At 37.6% G+C, this 14011-nt stretch overlaps 1 protein-coding gene across 11 annotated transcripts in view; it reads left to right on the top strand.

Annotated features, from left to right (window-relative positions):
* The window catches only part of LOC119524375 (olfactory receptor 2T33-like), an 84839-nt gene that overhangs the window by 69085 nt on the left and 1743 nt on the right, over positions 1 to 14011 (top strand). For 3 of the 11 annotated variants that reach the window (XM_037822994.1, XM_037822996.1, XM_037822995.1), the window contains one exon: positions 12528 to 12646. The exons of 7 other annotated variants lie outside the window; for them this stretch is intronic. Coding sequence is in view for 1 of the 4 variants with exons in the window: in XM_037823004.1 (XP_037678932.1) it covers positions 12528 to 12646; positions 13652 to 13761 (229 nt within the window). In the remaining 3 variants the exon portion in view is untranslated. Of the gene's footprint in view, positions 1 to 12527; positions 12647 to 13651; positions 13957 to 14011 lie in introns of those variants that run through there. One more of the 11 variants, XM_037823004.1, reaches the window with a different exon arrangement.

The following is a 14011-nucleotide window of genomic DNA, read 5'->3' as shown; positions in this document are numbered from 1 at the left end:
TGAAACAGAATAGAGTTTCACTAGCTGAGAGATTTCAATGTCAAGAGGTTATTCTGGAGGTTATTCTTATGCTATATATATACCTTTGCAAATTTTAGTTTATTGGAATAGCTAGATAGAAATACCTGAAATAGTTGAATCTAATCCAGTAGCCTTGATTCTTGAAGATGATTATAAAACTATATAGCTATTACAGTGTTACTGTGTAATTGTGAAAATCTTACAACTGACACTCACTTTATCCAAGGTATGGACTTTTGAAAGAGAAAACAAAAACAAAAATTAAATGGAAAATACAGGGGATAAGGGGTAGGGGAGGTTTTGGATGTTCCTTTTTTATTTTTATTCTTAATTTGATTTTTATTCTTAATTTGATTTTTTTCTGGAGTAATGAAAATGCTCAAAAATTGATTGTGGTGATGAACACACAACTGTACGATGACACTGAACCATTAATTGTACACTTTGGATGACTATCTGGCATGTGAATATTTCTCAATAAAAATGCTTTAAAAATATGAAAAATGTAAAAGAAAGCAGAACACCATTTAGTCAACCAACACTGTATAATTAGTACAGCACATTGCCATTAATTTAGAGTTAGAATATGAAGGGGGAACTGAGTGCAACAATGAATCAATATCCCAAATGGAAGCATTTATTTGAGAATTCAAGGAAGGGATGCCAGAGTCTTTGCTGTCAGGAGGATCATCCCAAGGGACAAAGGACCATAGGGAGACTCAAAAAATTGAGCTAGTTACAGAAATCCTTCACTGGGTCTCAGGGTGGCAGGATACAGGTCTGAGGTCAGATGGAGTCCACCATCACTTGGCACTCTCCAAAGAGATTCAGCTCCATGTGAAGTAGGGAAAATAGAGGAGGTCCAGTAACCCCATCAGGAAAGCTAGAAGCTGAGATGAGGTTCCCAAGACTAAGAACATTCTAAGCCTTAGATAAGAAACAGTCCTGGTATCAGTGGTTCAGGAGTTTCAAAACCTTATCTCCTCAGCTGGACCTCTGCAGTGTCACCAGATCTCAGCCATCATAATTCTCTAGCTCTACCTTAGGGACAGAGGCTCAGTTCCCTAAATGTCAGTTCACTGAAACAAGAGATCCTGTCTCCCCCTGATGCCTCTAGATTCCACATAGATGGGTTCATTGAGGAATGGTGATACAGCTGAACTGTTTGTTACCCAATATACACAGGGAGCAGGTGATGGGTATGGGGGTCTCATGACTTTTCAGATTTACCAATTAGGAAACTTAGTGGACTGTAACCTTGTCCACCACTTGTGTCACTGAGAAGCCAATGGCACATGGTTTCTTGCCTGGAAAATGACTTGACCTATCTGTTCTCCTGTTCAGGAAGCCTCCTGTTTAATTGGCCCGTGAACAATGTACCTGTGAAGTTCTGCTACACATATATATTGCCAACAACTGCACTCATCTTAGGTCCAACAATGTCAGGCCCATACAGTTGTGGATGGAACATCCACCTGCCTAAGACAGACACTAACATACCTGGACCCATCTGCTTGGGGAACAGTGGGAAATTATCAGGATTTAAGGTGGCTCTTCCACCCTAAAGTATGGACCAACCTGATCAGGAGCAAACCCATAATTCAGAATGAACAAAGTTTGAAGGATGCACACATACAAGGAAAGAAAACCTACAAAACCCACTGTAATTCACTTAGAATTGCCAATTCAGCTGCTACAATATTGCCTGTATGTTCTTGCTGTATGCATACATCCTGATCAGAAACATAGCCTCACTCCCACAATCATACACAGTGGTTCTCAGGTGAATGTATAATAAAGGTAATCTGCTCTCCAGGAGATAAGTTTGTGGAATAAATATTCCCACCGTAGCTGATTTCAAGCTACCAACCTAATGTTACTGAAAGTAGAGCTGGAGACAGATAAGCACCAACATTGATCCCATGTTTCTATGCAGAAGCATCAACAAAACTGTCCCTCTTTCATAGGAATATGTGCACTGGATGGATGTGTACCTTGAGCAGGACCGTCAATTCCTACTCTACATATACAAGATACCCTACATATCTCTAGAGCACACAACCCCTCACATATTCTTGACACACATTCCCAATCTTGCCCATACACTAAAGTATACAGTCATACTGCCTCTTATATCTAAATATTTACACTCAAAATCTCCCATTCTGAGTACTCATATCCTTCTCTTACCACTGCATTCACACCTAACATTTGCTTGAATACAAACATGTACAATAAATGCACTACTGCTATACTCACCCTAAATAACCTACATACCCACAACTCTCTAAAACCGTCAAGTACACAAAGATTTATCTCATGCACCACCCCATAATTGACCTACATGCAGTTCCACAACCACAGTACACCCATGTTAGACAATTTCATAGGAGCCACAAAACCTGTACCTGTAACATGTATTTTCCAATACATGTTATAAATTTTCCACATGTCCAAGAATACATACTTTGTGAACTGCATTTACATAAATGAACATATAGTTACAAATACCCCATAGACATCAATCACATACAAGACCACCTCACAAACACTGAAAATATACACAAGGAACTGCAACAAATTCTTCAAGCATTACATTCCAGAATAATTATTAAGACATTCAGTAAGGAGGGTGGGGCAAGAAGGCAGAGTGCTGAGTTGTGAGTTTTAGTTACTCCTCCAGGGCAGTAGGTAGAAAGCCAGAAAATGCATGGACCAGACACCACAGAGCAATTTGACTTGGGCATACATCATACAACACTCACAAATGCATGGAACAGCTGAGGTTAGCGAAATCTGGAAGTTGTCATAGCCAGGGGACCTGTGCCCCTCCCTGACAGGCCTAGTCCCATGGGAGGAGGGGCCATTGGTGCTGGGAACCAGGATGGAGAACTACAGTTGAAGCTCTGAAAGAAAACTCAGACTCCTGATCCAAAACTCCAAACATAGACCAGACACTGGAGAATCTGGGAGCAGTTAGCTCAGTGGAGAGGATATAGGGCTAGCAAAACAGAAAAAAAAACCCCAAAATAGAAACAGAGAATTTCTAGAGTTCCAGTGAACATAAAACTAAGAAGGGCAGGCTCAAACAGAATCAGGTGTATATGTAAATTCAGAGGGTGAGGACCCTTGTCTGAAGAGCCAGTTTCTCTGCTTTCTTCATTGTTCCTTAATGGCCCAAATCTTCTTGTCTCTGAGCATTTCAATAGCCAAGTATATCTGCAAGGGGGGCAATTCTGTTTTCTATCTTTCTTTTTCTGAAACAATTACTCTAAAAAGCCCATTACAGAAAGCCTCAAAGACTTGCAATTTGGGTCTAGGCAAGCACACAGCTAAGATAGCTCTGAGGGACAAAACAATAAGCCCACTGGCTGAGAAAATTTGCTAAACATGATATCGTCACAAGAAAAGGAAGGCATTACCTCAGAGCCGTCTTCCTGCTGGGCTGCAAATGCCCCTGTCTGGAGCCAGTGCCACAGCCCAGAGCTGCCCCAAACAACGCACTGTGATGGGAAGTTTTTCCAGCAACACAGGCATATGCCACAATATCTGGCAGGGACAATAGCCTTTTGTGCACCTGCAGCTAATTGTCCCAATGCTGGCAAGGCAGAGCTGTGTGGAAAGGGGGAAATTAACATGCCCAACTCAGCCATCCCTTCAGCAGGCTGGGAAAGACCCTACATGGCCCTGTGGCCCAGAACTTCCCTTGGGGGATGGTGCTCACCTGTGACATAGCAAGCCTTCCCTCAGCAGAGGCCCTAGGAAAACACAGTTTGGAACAGAGATCCACTCACAAGTCCCAGGGACCATATGCCAATACCAAGGACTTGTGGGTTAGTGGCACAGACAAACTGTGGTGAGACTGAAGTGAAGGATTAGACTATTGCAACAGCTCTAAATCTCCAGGAACATCTGGGAGATTTGATTATTAAAGATGCACTCTCTCCCTATGTGTTCAGACACATGCCTCACATTCAGGGCAGACAGCACAAACTACACATGCAAACTTGGTGCACAAACTGGAGCCCCAAAAGACACAGACCCCCACTCACCAGAAAGACAAAGTTGGGGAGAACTGGCTTGAGGGGGATAGGTGGCTCGTGGATGTCACCTGCTGGTTAGTTAAAGTGTACTCCATGAAGCTGTAGATCTGACAAATTAGAGATAAGTGTTTGTACATATCCTAAAAGAACCCTATCAAGTTAAGCAAATGACAAGAGGCCAAAAACAACAGAAAGTTATAAACCATGTGAAAAAACCAGATGATATAGATAACCCAAAACCAAACACCCAAATCAAAAGATCGGAGGAGAAACAGTTCTTGGAGAAATTAATCAAAGTACTAAAGACAAACAATGAAACCATGACACAAGATAGATAGAAAGGGATAAAGAAGACATTGCAAGAGTAAATAAAAAATAGAACATCTTATGGAAATCAAAGAAACTGTCAACCAAATAAAAAAGATTCTGTATACTCACAGTAGAAGACTACAGGAAGTTGAACAGCGAATCACTGACCTGAAGGATGACAGAATCAAAAATGAAAGAACAAAAGAAAGAATGGGGGAAAAATTTTTAAAAATCATAATGACCTCAGGGATATGATAGATAATATAAAATGTCCAAATATAATAGTCATTGGTCTTCTAGAAGGGAAAGAGAAGGGTAAAGGTCTAGGAAGAGTATTCAAAGAAATTGTTGGGGAAAACTTTCCAAAACTTCTAAATACCATAACTACACAAATCATAAATTCCCAGTGAACTCCAAAATAGAAACAATCCAAATAAACCCACTCTGAGACATATTCTGATCAGATGGCCAAATAACAAAGAGGAGAAAGACCTGAAAGAAGCAAGAAAAAAGCAGCTCACCACTTACAAAGGTAACAGCATAAGACTAAGTAGTGACTACACAACAGCCAACATGAAGGCAAAAAGGCAATGGCATGACATATTTAAAATTGTGAGAGAGAAAAATTGCCAACCCAGAATTCTTTATCCAGCAAAGTTCTCCTTCAAATTTGAGGGAGAGCTTAAATTTGTCACAGACAAACAAATGCAGAGAGAAGTTGCAAACAAAAAACCTGCCCTACTTGAGATACTAAAGGGAGCCATACCAACAGAAAAACAAAGAAAGGAGAGACAGAGATGGAGAAAGATTCAGTACTAAAGAGATTCAGTATGGGGGTACATTAAAGGACATTAAGTGAGAGAGGGAAAAATCTATCTGACAGAACAAAGGACAGGATGGCTGATTCAAGGAATAGCTTAATATTAATAATGTTGAATGTAAATGGATTAAACTATGCAATTAGAAGATATAGATTGACAGAATGGATCAAAAAATATGAACCATCAATATGTTGCATAAAAGAGTCTCATCTTAGACACAGGGACACAAAAATATTGAAAGTGAAAGGATGGAAAGAAATATTTCATGCAAGCTACAGCCAGAAGAAAGCAGGAGTAGCAATATCAATCTCAGATAAAATAGACTTTAAATGCAAGGATGTTATGAGAGAAAAAGAAGTGCACTATATGCTAATAAAAGGGGCAATTCAACAAGAAGAAATAACAATCATAAATATTTGTGCACCTAATCAAGTGCCACAAAATACATGAGAAAAACACTGGCAAAATTAAATGAAGCAATTGATGTTTCCCCAATAATTGTGGGAGATTTCAACACATCACTGTCTCCTATAGGTTAACCAGACAACCAACAAGGAAATTGAAAACCTAAACAATCTGATAAATGAATTTGATTTAACAGAATTCTATAGAGCAATACATCCCAAATAACCAGGATAGACGTTCTTCTCTAGTGCTAAGGGAACTTTCTCCAGAATAGATCATATGCTGGGACATAAAACAAGCCTCAATAAATTAAAAAAAATGAAATTATTCAAAGCATATTCTTTGGACACAATGGAATACAATTAGAAATCAATAACCATCACAGACAGAAAATTCACAAATACCTAGAGGTTAAACAACACATTCCCAATCAGTGGGTTAAAGATGAAATAGCAAGACAAATTGCTAAATATATAGAGATGAATGAAAATGAGAGCACAGCATATCAAAACCTATGGGATGCAGCAAAAGTGATACTGAGGGGGAAATTCACAGCACTAAACGCATACATCAAAAAGGAAGAAAGAGCTAAAACAAAGAACTAATTGAGCAAATGAAGAACCTAGAAAATTAACAGCAAACCAATCCTAAACCAAGTAGAAGAAAACAAATAAGGATTAAAGCAGAAATAAATGACCTAGAGAATAAAAAACAATAGAGAGAATAAATAACACCAAAAGTTTGTTCGAGAATCTCAGCAAGTTTGACAAGCCCCTAGCTAGAGTGACAAAATCAAAAAGAAAGAAGACCCACATAAATAAAATAATGAATGAGAGAGGGGACATTGCTGCAGATCCCAAAGAAATTAAAAAAAAAATTATGAGGATACTATGAGCAACCATAAGCCAACAAACTGGATAATATAGGGGAAATGGAAAATTTTCTGGAAGCATATGAACAACCTAGACCGACCAGAGAAGAAATAGAAGACCTCAACCAACCAATCACAACCAAAGAGATCCAATCAGTCATCAAAAAGCTTCCCACAAATAAATGCCAAGGGCCAGATGGCTTCACAGGGGAATTCTACCAAACTTTCCAAAAAAAAACAACTGACACTAATCTTACTTAAACTCTTTCAAAACATTGAAGAAAATGGAATACAACCTAAGACATTTTATGCAGCTAACATCAATCTAATACCAAAACAAGGTAAAGATGCTACGAAAAAGGAAAACTACAGGCCAATCTCCCTAATGAATATAGATGCAAAAATTCTCAACAAAACACTTGCAAATCAAACCCAAAGACACATTAAAAAAATCATACACCATGACCAAGTTGGGTTCATTCCAGGCCTGCAAGGATGGTTCAACATAAGAAAATCCATCAATGTATTACCACACATTAACAATTCAAAAGAGAAATATCAAATTATCATCTCAATAGATGCTGAAAATGCATTTGACAAAATCCAACATCCCTTTTGATAAAAACAGTTCAAAAGGTAGGAATTGAGGAAAACTTGTTCAATATGATAAAGAGCATATATGAAAAAGCAACAACTGGAATAGTACTCAATGTTGAGAGACAGAAAGCCTTCCCTCAAAGATCAGGAATGAGACAACGATGCCTGCTGTCACCACTGTTATTCAGTACTGTGCTAGAAGTATTAGCCAGGGCAATCCAGCACGACAAAGAAATAAAAGGCACCCAAATTGGAAAGGAAGAAGTAAAACTGTCAGTATGTGTAGATGATATGATCTTATATCTGGAAACCCTGAGAAATTGATGATACAGCTAGTAGAGCTAATAAACAAATTTAGCAAATTAGAGGGATACAAGATTAATGCACATAAGTTAGTAATGTTCTATGTGCTAGAAATGAACAAAGTGAAGAGATAGTCAAGAGAAAGATATCATTTTCAATAGCAACCAAAAAAATTGAGTACCTAGGAATAAACTTAACCAAATATTTAAAGGACTTATACAAAGAAAATTGCATAACTGTACTAAAAGAAATAGAAAGGGTCCTTAAAAGATGGAAAAATATTCCATGCTCATGGATAGGAAGGCTAAAGGCTAAATGTAGTTAAGATGTCAATTCTACCCAAATTTATCTAGAGATTCAATGCAATCCTAATAAAAATTCCAACAACCTACTTTGCAGACTTGGAAAAGATAGTTATCAAATTTATTTGGAAAGGGAAGATGCCTCAAATTGCTAAAGCCACTCTAAAAAAGAAAAGCAAAGTGGGAGGACTTACCCTCCCTGACTTTGAAGTTTATTATATAACCACAGTTGTCAAAACAGCATGGTACTGGCATAAAGATAGACTTATTGATCAATGGAATCAAATTGTGAATTTGGAGATAGATCCCCAGATCTATGGTTGACTGATCTTTGATAAGGCCCCGAAAACCACTGAACAGGGACACAACAGTCTTTTCAACAAATGGGTCTGAGAGAGCTGGATATCCATATCCAAAAGAATGAAAGAAGACTCCTACCACACACACTACACAAAAATTAACTCAAAGTGGATCAAAGACCTCAATTTAAAAGAGTACTGTAAAACTCCTAGAAGATAATGAAAGGAAACATCTTCAAAACCTTGTATTAGGTGGCCACTTACTAGACCTTACACCCAAAGCACAAGCAACCAAGGGAAAAGTAGATAAATGGGAACTCCTTAAGCATAGAAGTTTCTGTACCTCAAAGGAATATGGCAAAAGGGATGAGGCAGCCAACTCAACGGGAAAAAAATATTTGGAAACCATGTGTTTGACAAAAGACTGATATCTTGCATGTATAAAGTAATCTTACAACTCAATGACAATAATACAGATAGCCCAATTATAAAAGGGGCAAAAGTTATGAAAAGACAGTTCTCTGAAGAGGAAATACAAATGGCCAAGAAACATATGAAAAAATATTCAGCTTCACTAGCTCTTAGAGAGTTGCAAATTAACACCAGAATGAGATATCATCTCATACCAATTAGAATGGCTGCCATTAAACAAACAGGAAACTACAAATGCTGGAGAGGATGTGGAGAAACTGGAATTTTTATTCATTGTTGGTTGGACTGTAAAAAGTTTCTGCCACTCTGGAAGTCAGTCTGGCACTTCTTAGAAAACTAGATATAGAGTTACCCCTCAATCCAGCAAATGAACTTCTCAGTATATACCTGGAAGATCTGAAAGCAGTGACATGAACAGATATTTGCACACCAACAGTCTTAGCAGCATTATTCACAATTTCCAAGAGATGGAAACAACCCAAATGTCCTTCAACAGATGAGTGTATGTATAAAATGTGGTATATACATACAACGGCATATTACATGGCAGTAAGAAGGAAAGATGTGAAACGTATGACAACATGGATGAACCTTGAAGACATAATGCTGAGTGAAATAAGCCAGGCACAAAAAGAAACATATTATATGCTACCACTAATGTGAATATTGAAAAATGTAAAACTAGTGGTTTATAATGTAGAATGTAGGGGACATAGCAATAGAGAGGAATTAATGAAGGGGGAATGATAACCCAATAAGAACAGATAAACTATTGTGGGTAAATTTAAATTCTGGGAATGCCCACGAATGACTATAGTTTGTTAATTTCTGGTGGATATGGTAGGAACAAGTTCACAGAAATGTTCCTATGTTAGGTTATTTTCTTGGGGTAGAGTAGGAACAATGTGGAAGTAAAATAGTTATTTTAGGTTAGTTGTCTTTTTCTTACTCTCCTGTTATGGCTTGTTTGAAATGTCTTTTTGCATGTTTTTAAAAAATTTTTATACAGTTATTAGTTAATTTAAAAAAGAGTTAATTAAAAGAAAACAATGAAAACAATATGTAGCTCTCCCCTGAGGAGCTGGTGTAGAATGCAGGGGTGTTGGGCTTCCCCACCTTGATGGCTGCTAATGTGCTCACAGATATGAGGGACTGGTGGCTTTATGGGCTGAGCTCTCTATCATGGGACTTGAACTTGGGAAGACTGTTTCTGTAAAGGAGAGGCTAGGCCTGCCTATAATTATGCTTAAGTGTCTCCTCCTGAATGTCTTTGTTGCTCAGATGTGTCCCTCACTCTCTAGCTAAGCCCACTTGGCAGGTGAAATCACTGCCCTCCCCCCTACATGGGATCTGACACCCAGGGGAGTAAATCTCCCTGGCACCATGGAAAATGACCCTTGGGGAGGAATCTAGACCTGGAATCATGGGATGTAGAACACCTTCTTGACCGAAATGGGGGATATGAAAGGAAATAAAATAAGCTTCAGTGGCAGAGATATTCCAAAAGGAGCTGAGAGTCCCCTCTGGTGAGCACTCTTAATCACAATATAGACAACCCGTTTTAGGTTCTAATAAATTGAACTACCTAGCAGGAAATACCTGAAACTATCAAACTACTACCCAGAACCCTTGAATCTTGAAGAAGATTGTATAAAAATGTAGATTATGATGGGTGACAATGTGATTGGGGAAGATATATTGACCACACTCCCCTTTGTCCAGTGTATGGATGGATGGATGGATGAGTAGAAAAATGGGGGAAAAAGGCACCCAAGTTCTTTTTTACTTTAAAAGTTTTTTTCGCTTTAATTTTTATTCTTATTATTTTTCTGTGTGTGGTAATGAGAATGTTCAAAAATTAATTTTGGTGATGTGCGCACAACTATATTATGGTACTGTGAATGTATGCTTTATATGACTGCATGGTATGTGAATATATCTCAATATAATTGAATTTAAAAGGACAGTCAATGTTATTACATGGAATTATCCACTTTTGATATTTTTATTTGAAACATGAAGGCAGAAAATCTAAAATTTGGGATAGATCCTATACACCTTGGTCATTTTCAATATGGCCAAATGAACATTTTCCTCTTTCTTGCTATTGTCATCCTCTTTTCAGTCATCCAGGTGCAAAATAGCCTACCAATTCAACTCTTCCAAATGGACACTGAACTCCACACTCCAATGTAGTTTCTACACAGTCAGCTCTCCTTTATTAGCATGATGTACATCTCCACCACTGTACCCAAGAGGGAAACTTTCTTTCATATAATAAGACCATTATTTTCATATTTAAACATCTTCATTTTTGGGCATTGGTGGGATTAAAACACTTCTTGGTTTCATGCCTTGTGATTGATATTTAGCCGTCTGTCCCTCTTTATGCTATCCTGTACTCATAAGCAAAATGAAGTGTTTGTTCATTGACATAAATATGTGGGCTCCATCAAATTTTTAATACATAATTTTTATGTATTTCAATTAGTATTTTATAGGACTTGGCTCATTAACCATTTTTTTATTTTCACGAATTTCCATCTCCCTATTGACATTGGTGTCAGTTCTGTTCCCAGTATATTTATACACACCTTCTTGAGTGGACTCTTTATTTTGCTGCTATCATTCATGGACTTTCTAGCTTCTTATTCCCATGTGTTCAACGTAGTGTTCCAGATGAGCTCAAATAAAGTATAGAAAAGTCTATCTTTACTTTTTCCTCCCACCTGGCTTTGGCAAGTATATTCTATGGAATGATTTTTTTCCACCTATATGAGAGCACACTCTTTATGCTCCATTGAACAGGACAAAGTGGTAGCAGTGTTCTACACCATCACTACACTTTTTCTGAACTAATTTATATAAACCTTGAGGAATCACAAAGCCAAGGATGCCATGAGATGATTTTGAGGTGATGAAAGTTGTACACATGTGATTTTAAGAACCCCATATTGATTTAAATTGCAGCACATATAATGGCTTCACTAATCTGCTGCTTGGAAAGATGTGACTGTATAAGGGCTTTCCCTGACTGTCTGGGAGGGGAGTTCCCAGATAATGGATAACAATGCAAGGGTATGGCTGAATATCTGTTTGCTAAGAAGATTTAGTATAAGGCTTCTGAAGACTGACAAACTTCTCAAAGGAAGTCAGAATTGGAAATATAATTGTCAAGGAAGGATCTTTGAAAGATCCTTTGGTCCAATGGCTTGGACCCATTAAAATTTTCATTAGAACCATGAAGGATTTTCAGAATTTTTATGCAAAGGATTGTTGCCAGTATGGACTGAAAGGGATAGAGATAGAAAAAAGCAAAGGAAAAATGACTTTATGGCAGACCTGTGGAGCAGAGTTCTGAGAAAAGGCTTGGAGCTCTTGGTACTCAAAGAGTTTGGTCCCTATGGCCCAGTTGTGGGGAAACATTGGCTATCACTTCAGTTCTTGCTGAAACCATCACCATTTGGACTCCTTGATTTTGGAATTCTGGCCTCTAAAATTGAACTAATAAATTTTTGTTTATATGCCAGCTCATTGTGTAGTATTGTCATAGCATCTGTAGTAAACTAAGACAAAAGCCAATCATGATGCATTGGGAAACAGTTATTGAGTTAAATAGACCTTTAATATGAAGGTTTTCTTGTTGTTAATCTGGCAAGGATATTGATAGCATTTAACATTTTCTATAACTATTCCAGAGTGTTCCAAATTCTATAATCATCTTGTTTTTGTCTCTCAATGTTGTCTTTGCATTTCCTAAGACCTTCTTAGATGAAATCCCTCTTTCACACTTCAGTAGCGATCTTCTGTTACCAATAGTGAAGCCCTGTTCATTAGCTGTTTATGAGTGGAAGTGGGAAAGCATTTGAATGGTTTATCATTATGTCTCAGTCTTCATAATGATTTTCAGTTTTAACCCATTAAAATATGGTAAGGGTAGTGATTGTGTAATTGAATAAAGAACATTTCACTACATGGTATGTCTCTAACAAGCTTTTAATTTTTTGTATTATTTTGTTTTGTTTTAAATACAGATAAATGTGAATACTAGTCATCTCAAATTTTTAACCAAACTATAAAATTGTTATCCACAATAACCATACTTTTATTCGTGGCACCCTTAGGTTTGAATTATCATACACTTCAAATAAGGAGTATACACTTCTCTGGGAGAGCACAGAACTCCCTGTTCTTACCTTAAGCCTATCCACTGAGGCAAAAGCTTTGTACCACTTCTCTGGAGGTGAGTGTGGAGACAGCATACAGTTACTTTCAGAGTGACAACATTGCTCTATGAAATGGATGCTGGGCAAAAGTGCTAGGACCTTGAATTCTCAACTTGCCTCTACTGGTATGGAATATTAGAATGACAAGCAAAGGAATGCAAAAGGTGTTCAGCATCTAATTCTGCTTTGATTTGGTAGAGATTTCACCTTATAAGTGGAAGAAAAGTGAGTCTGGTGTCTTTGGTGCCTTTGCCTAGAGTAGAGCTTCTGAAACATGGAGCTGGGGTGTGATGGGAAATGTTGACCTGCCCTACCCGCAGAAAACTATTGGCCAAGCTTGAGATCTGGGGAATGGGGAACCCCATCTTCTCGGCAACAAAAACCTGCAGTAGTGAATTATAAACCAAGGGTCAGCTTGGTGGAGTTGAGAGTGTATTGTCATGCATATGCTCTAAAGCTTTGTTGTACTTTCATTGGTTGGTATGATTTTTGTAAGAGCAATATAACATATTTTTACTTGTATAAAGACTAAAAATTAGAAAGAGATTACTATTACTTGTCTCTAACTTGTTAATATAGTTTTTGTATTTTAGTCTATTAATTAGTTTAGCCATTACATCATATTGATAAGCATACATTTGATTAGGACTGTATTCAACCTTGCTACATTATTTATGACTTCTCTATGACTAAACTAATAGCTGCAGCCCATCACGATGTTGTGCAAACACTATCACTATCTGTTTCCAGAACATTTTCATCATCTTTTGATTGGTGTTTTTCTGTGTATTCATAATATTGTATTTTTACAGAAATATATAAAAGAAAGGAGAAATATGTTGAAAGTTAGGAAAGACAGTGGATAAAACAATAAAATATAAAAATAGATACGAGAAAGATATTTTATTTTGACCAAATGAGTAGCAATTAATTTAAGATTGTTCAATAGATGTACTGAATTGTAATTAAGCCAGCAATCCATATCCTTTTCTGATTCTTAACACTTCCCTTTTCTCATCTAGGGTGCCAGGCTAAATGTCGTATTAATGTCTCTTTGTATAAATCAGAGCCAACAACCTGCAGGCAATGCCTCGAGGTCAACTTGTTCACTTACATGTTCTTTTATGGATGAATGATCTGCACATTGATGAGTGTAGAGTTGCACTCACTGCACAAGCAGGTGTCAATCAATCTAGGTAATTTACAAAAGATACACCACGGATGAGCACGTCCGGCCAGTGAAGATGTAGAAAATAGTGGGCAGGTACCACAAGTCCAGGCACACCAGCAAAGCCTGGAAAGTGGGAGGCAAATTAATGATTAATATGGGAGGTAGATTAAAAGTCTGCTTCCGTGATGCTGAATCTGGGATAAAAGGTGGC

This window comes from Choloepus didactylus (assembly GCF_015220235.1).
Source record: "Choloepus didactylus isolate mChoDid1 chromosome 11 unlocalized genomic scaffold, mChoDid1.pri SUPER_11_unloc1, whole genome shotgun sequence".
NCBI lineage: Eukaryota > Metazoa > Chordata > Mammalia > Pilosa > Megalonychidae > Choloepus > Choloepus didactylus.
This window is presented reverse-complemented; position numbering and strand designations above follow the sequence as displayed.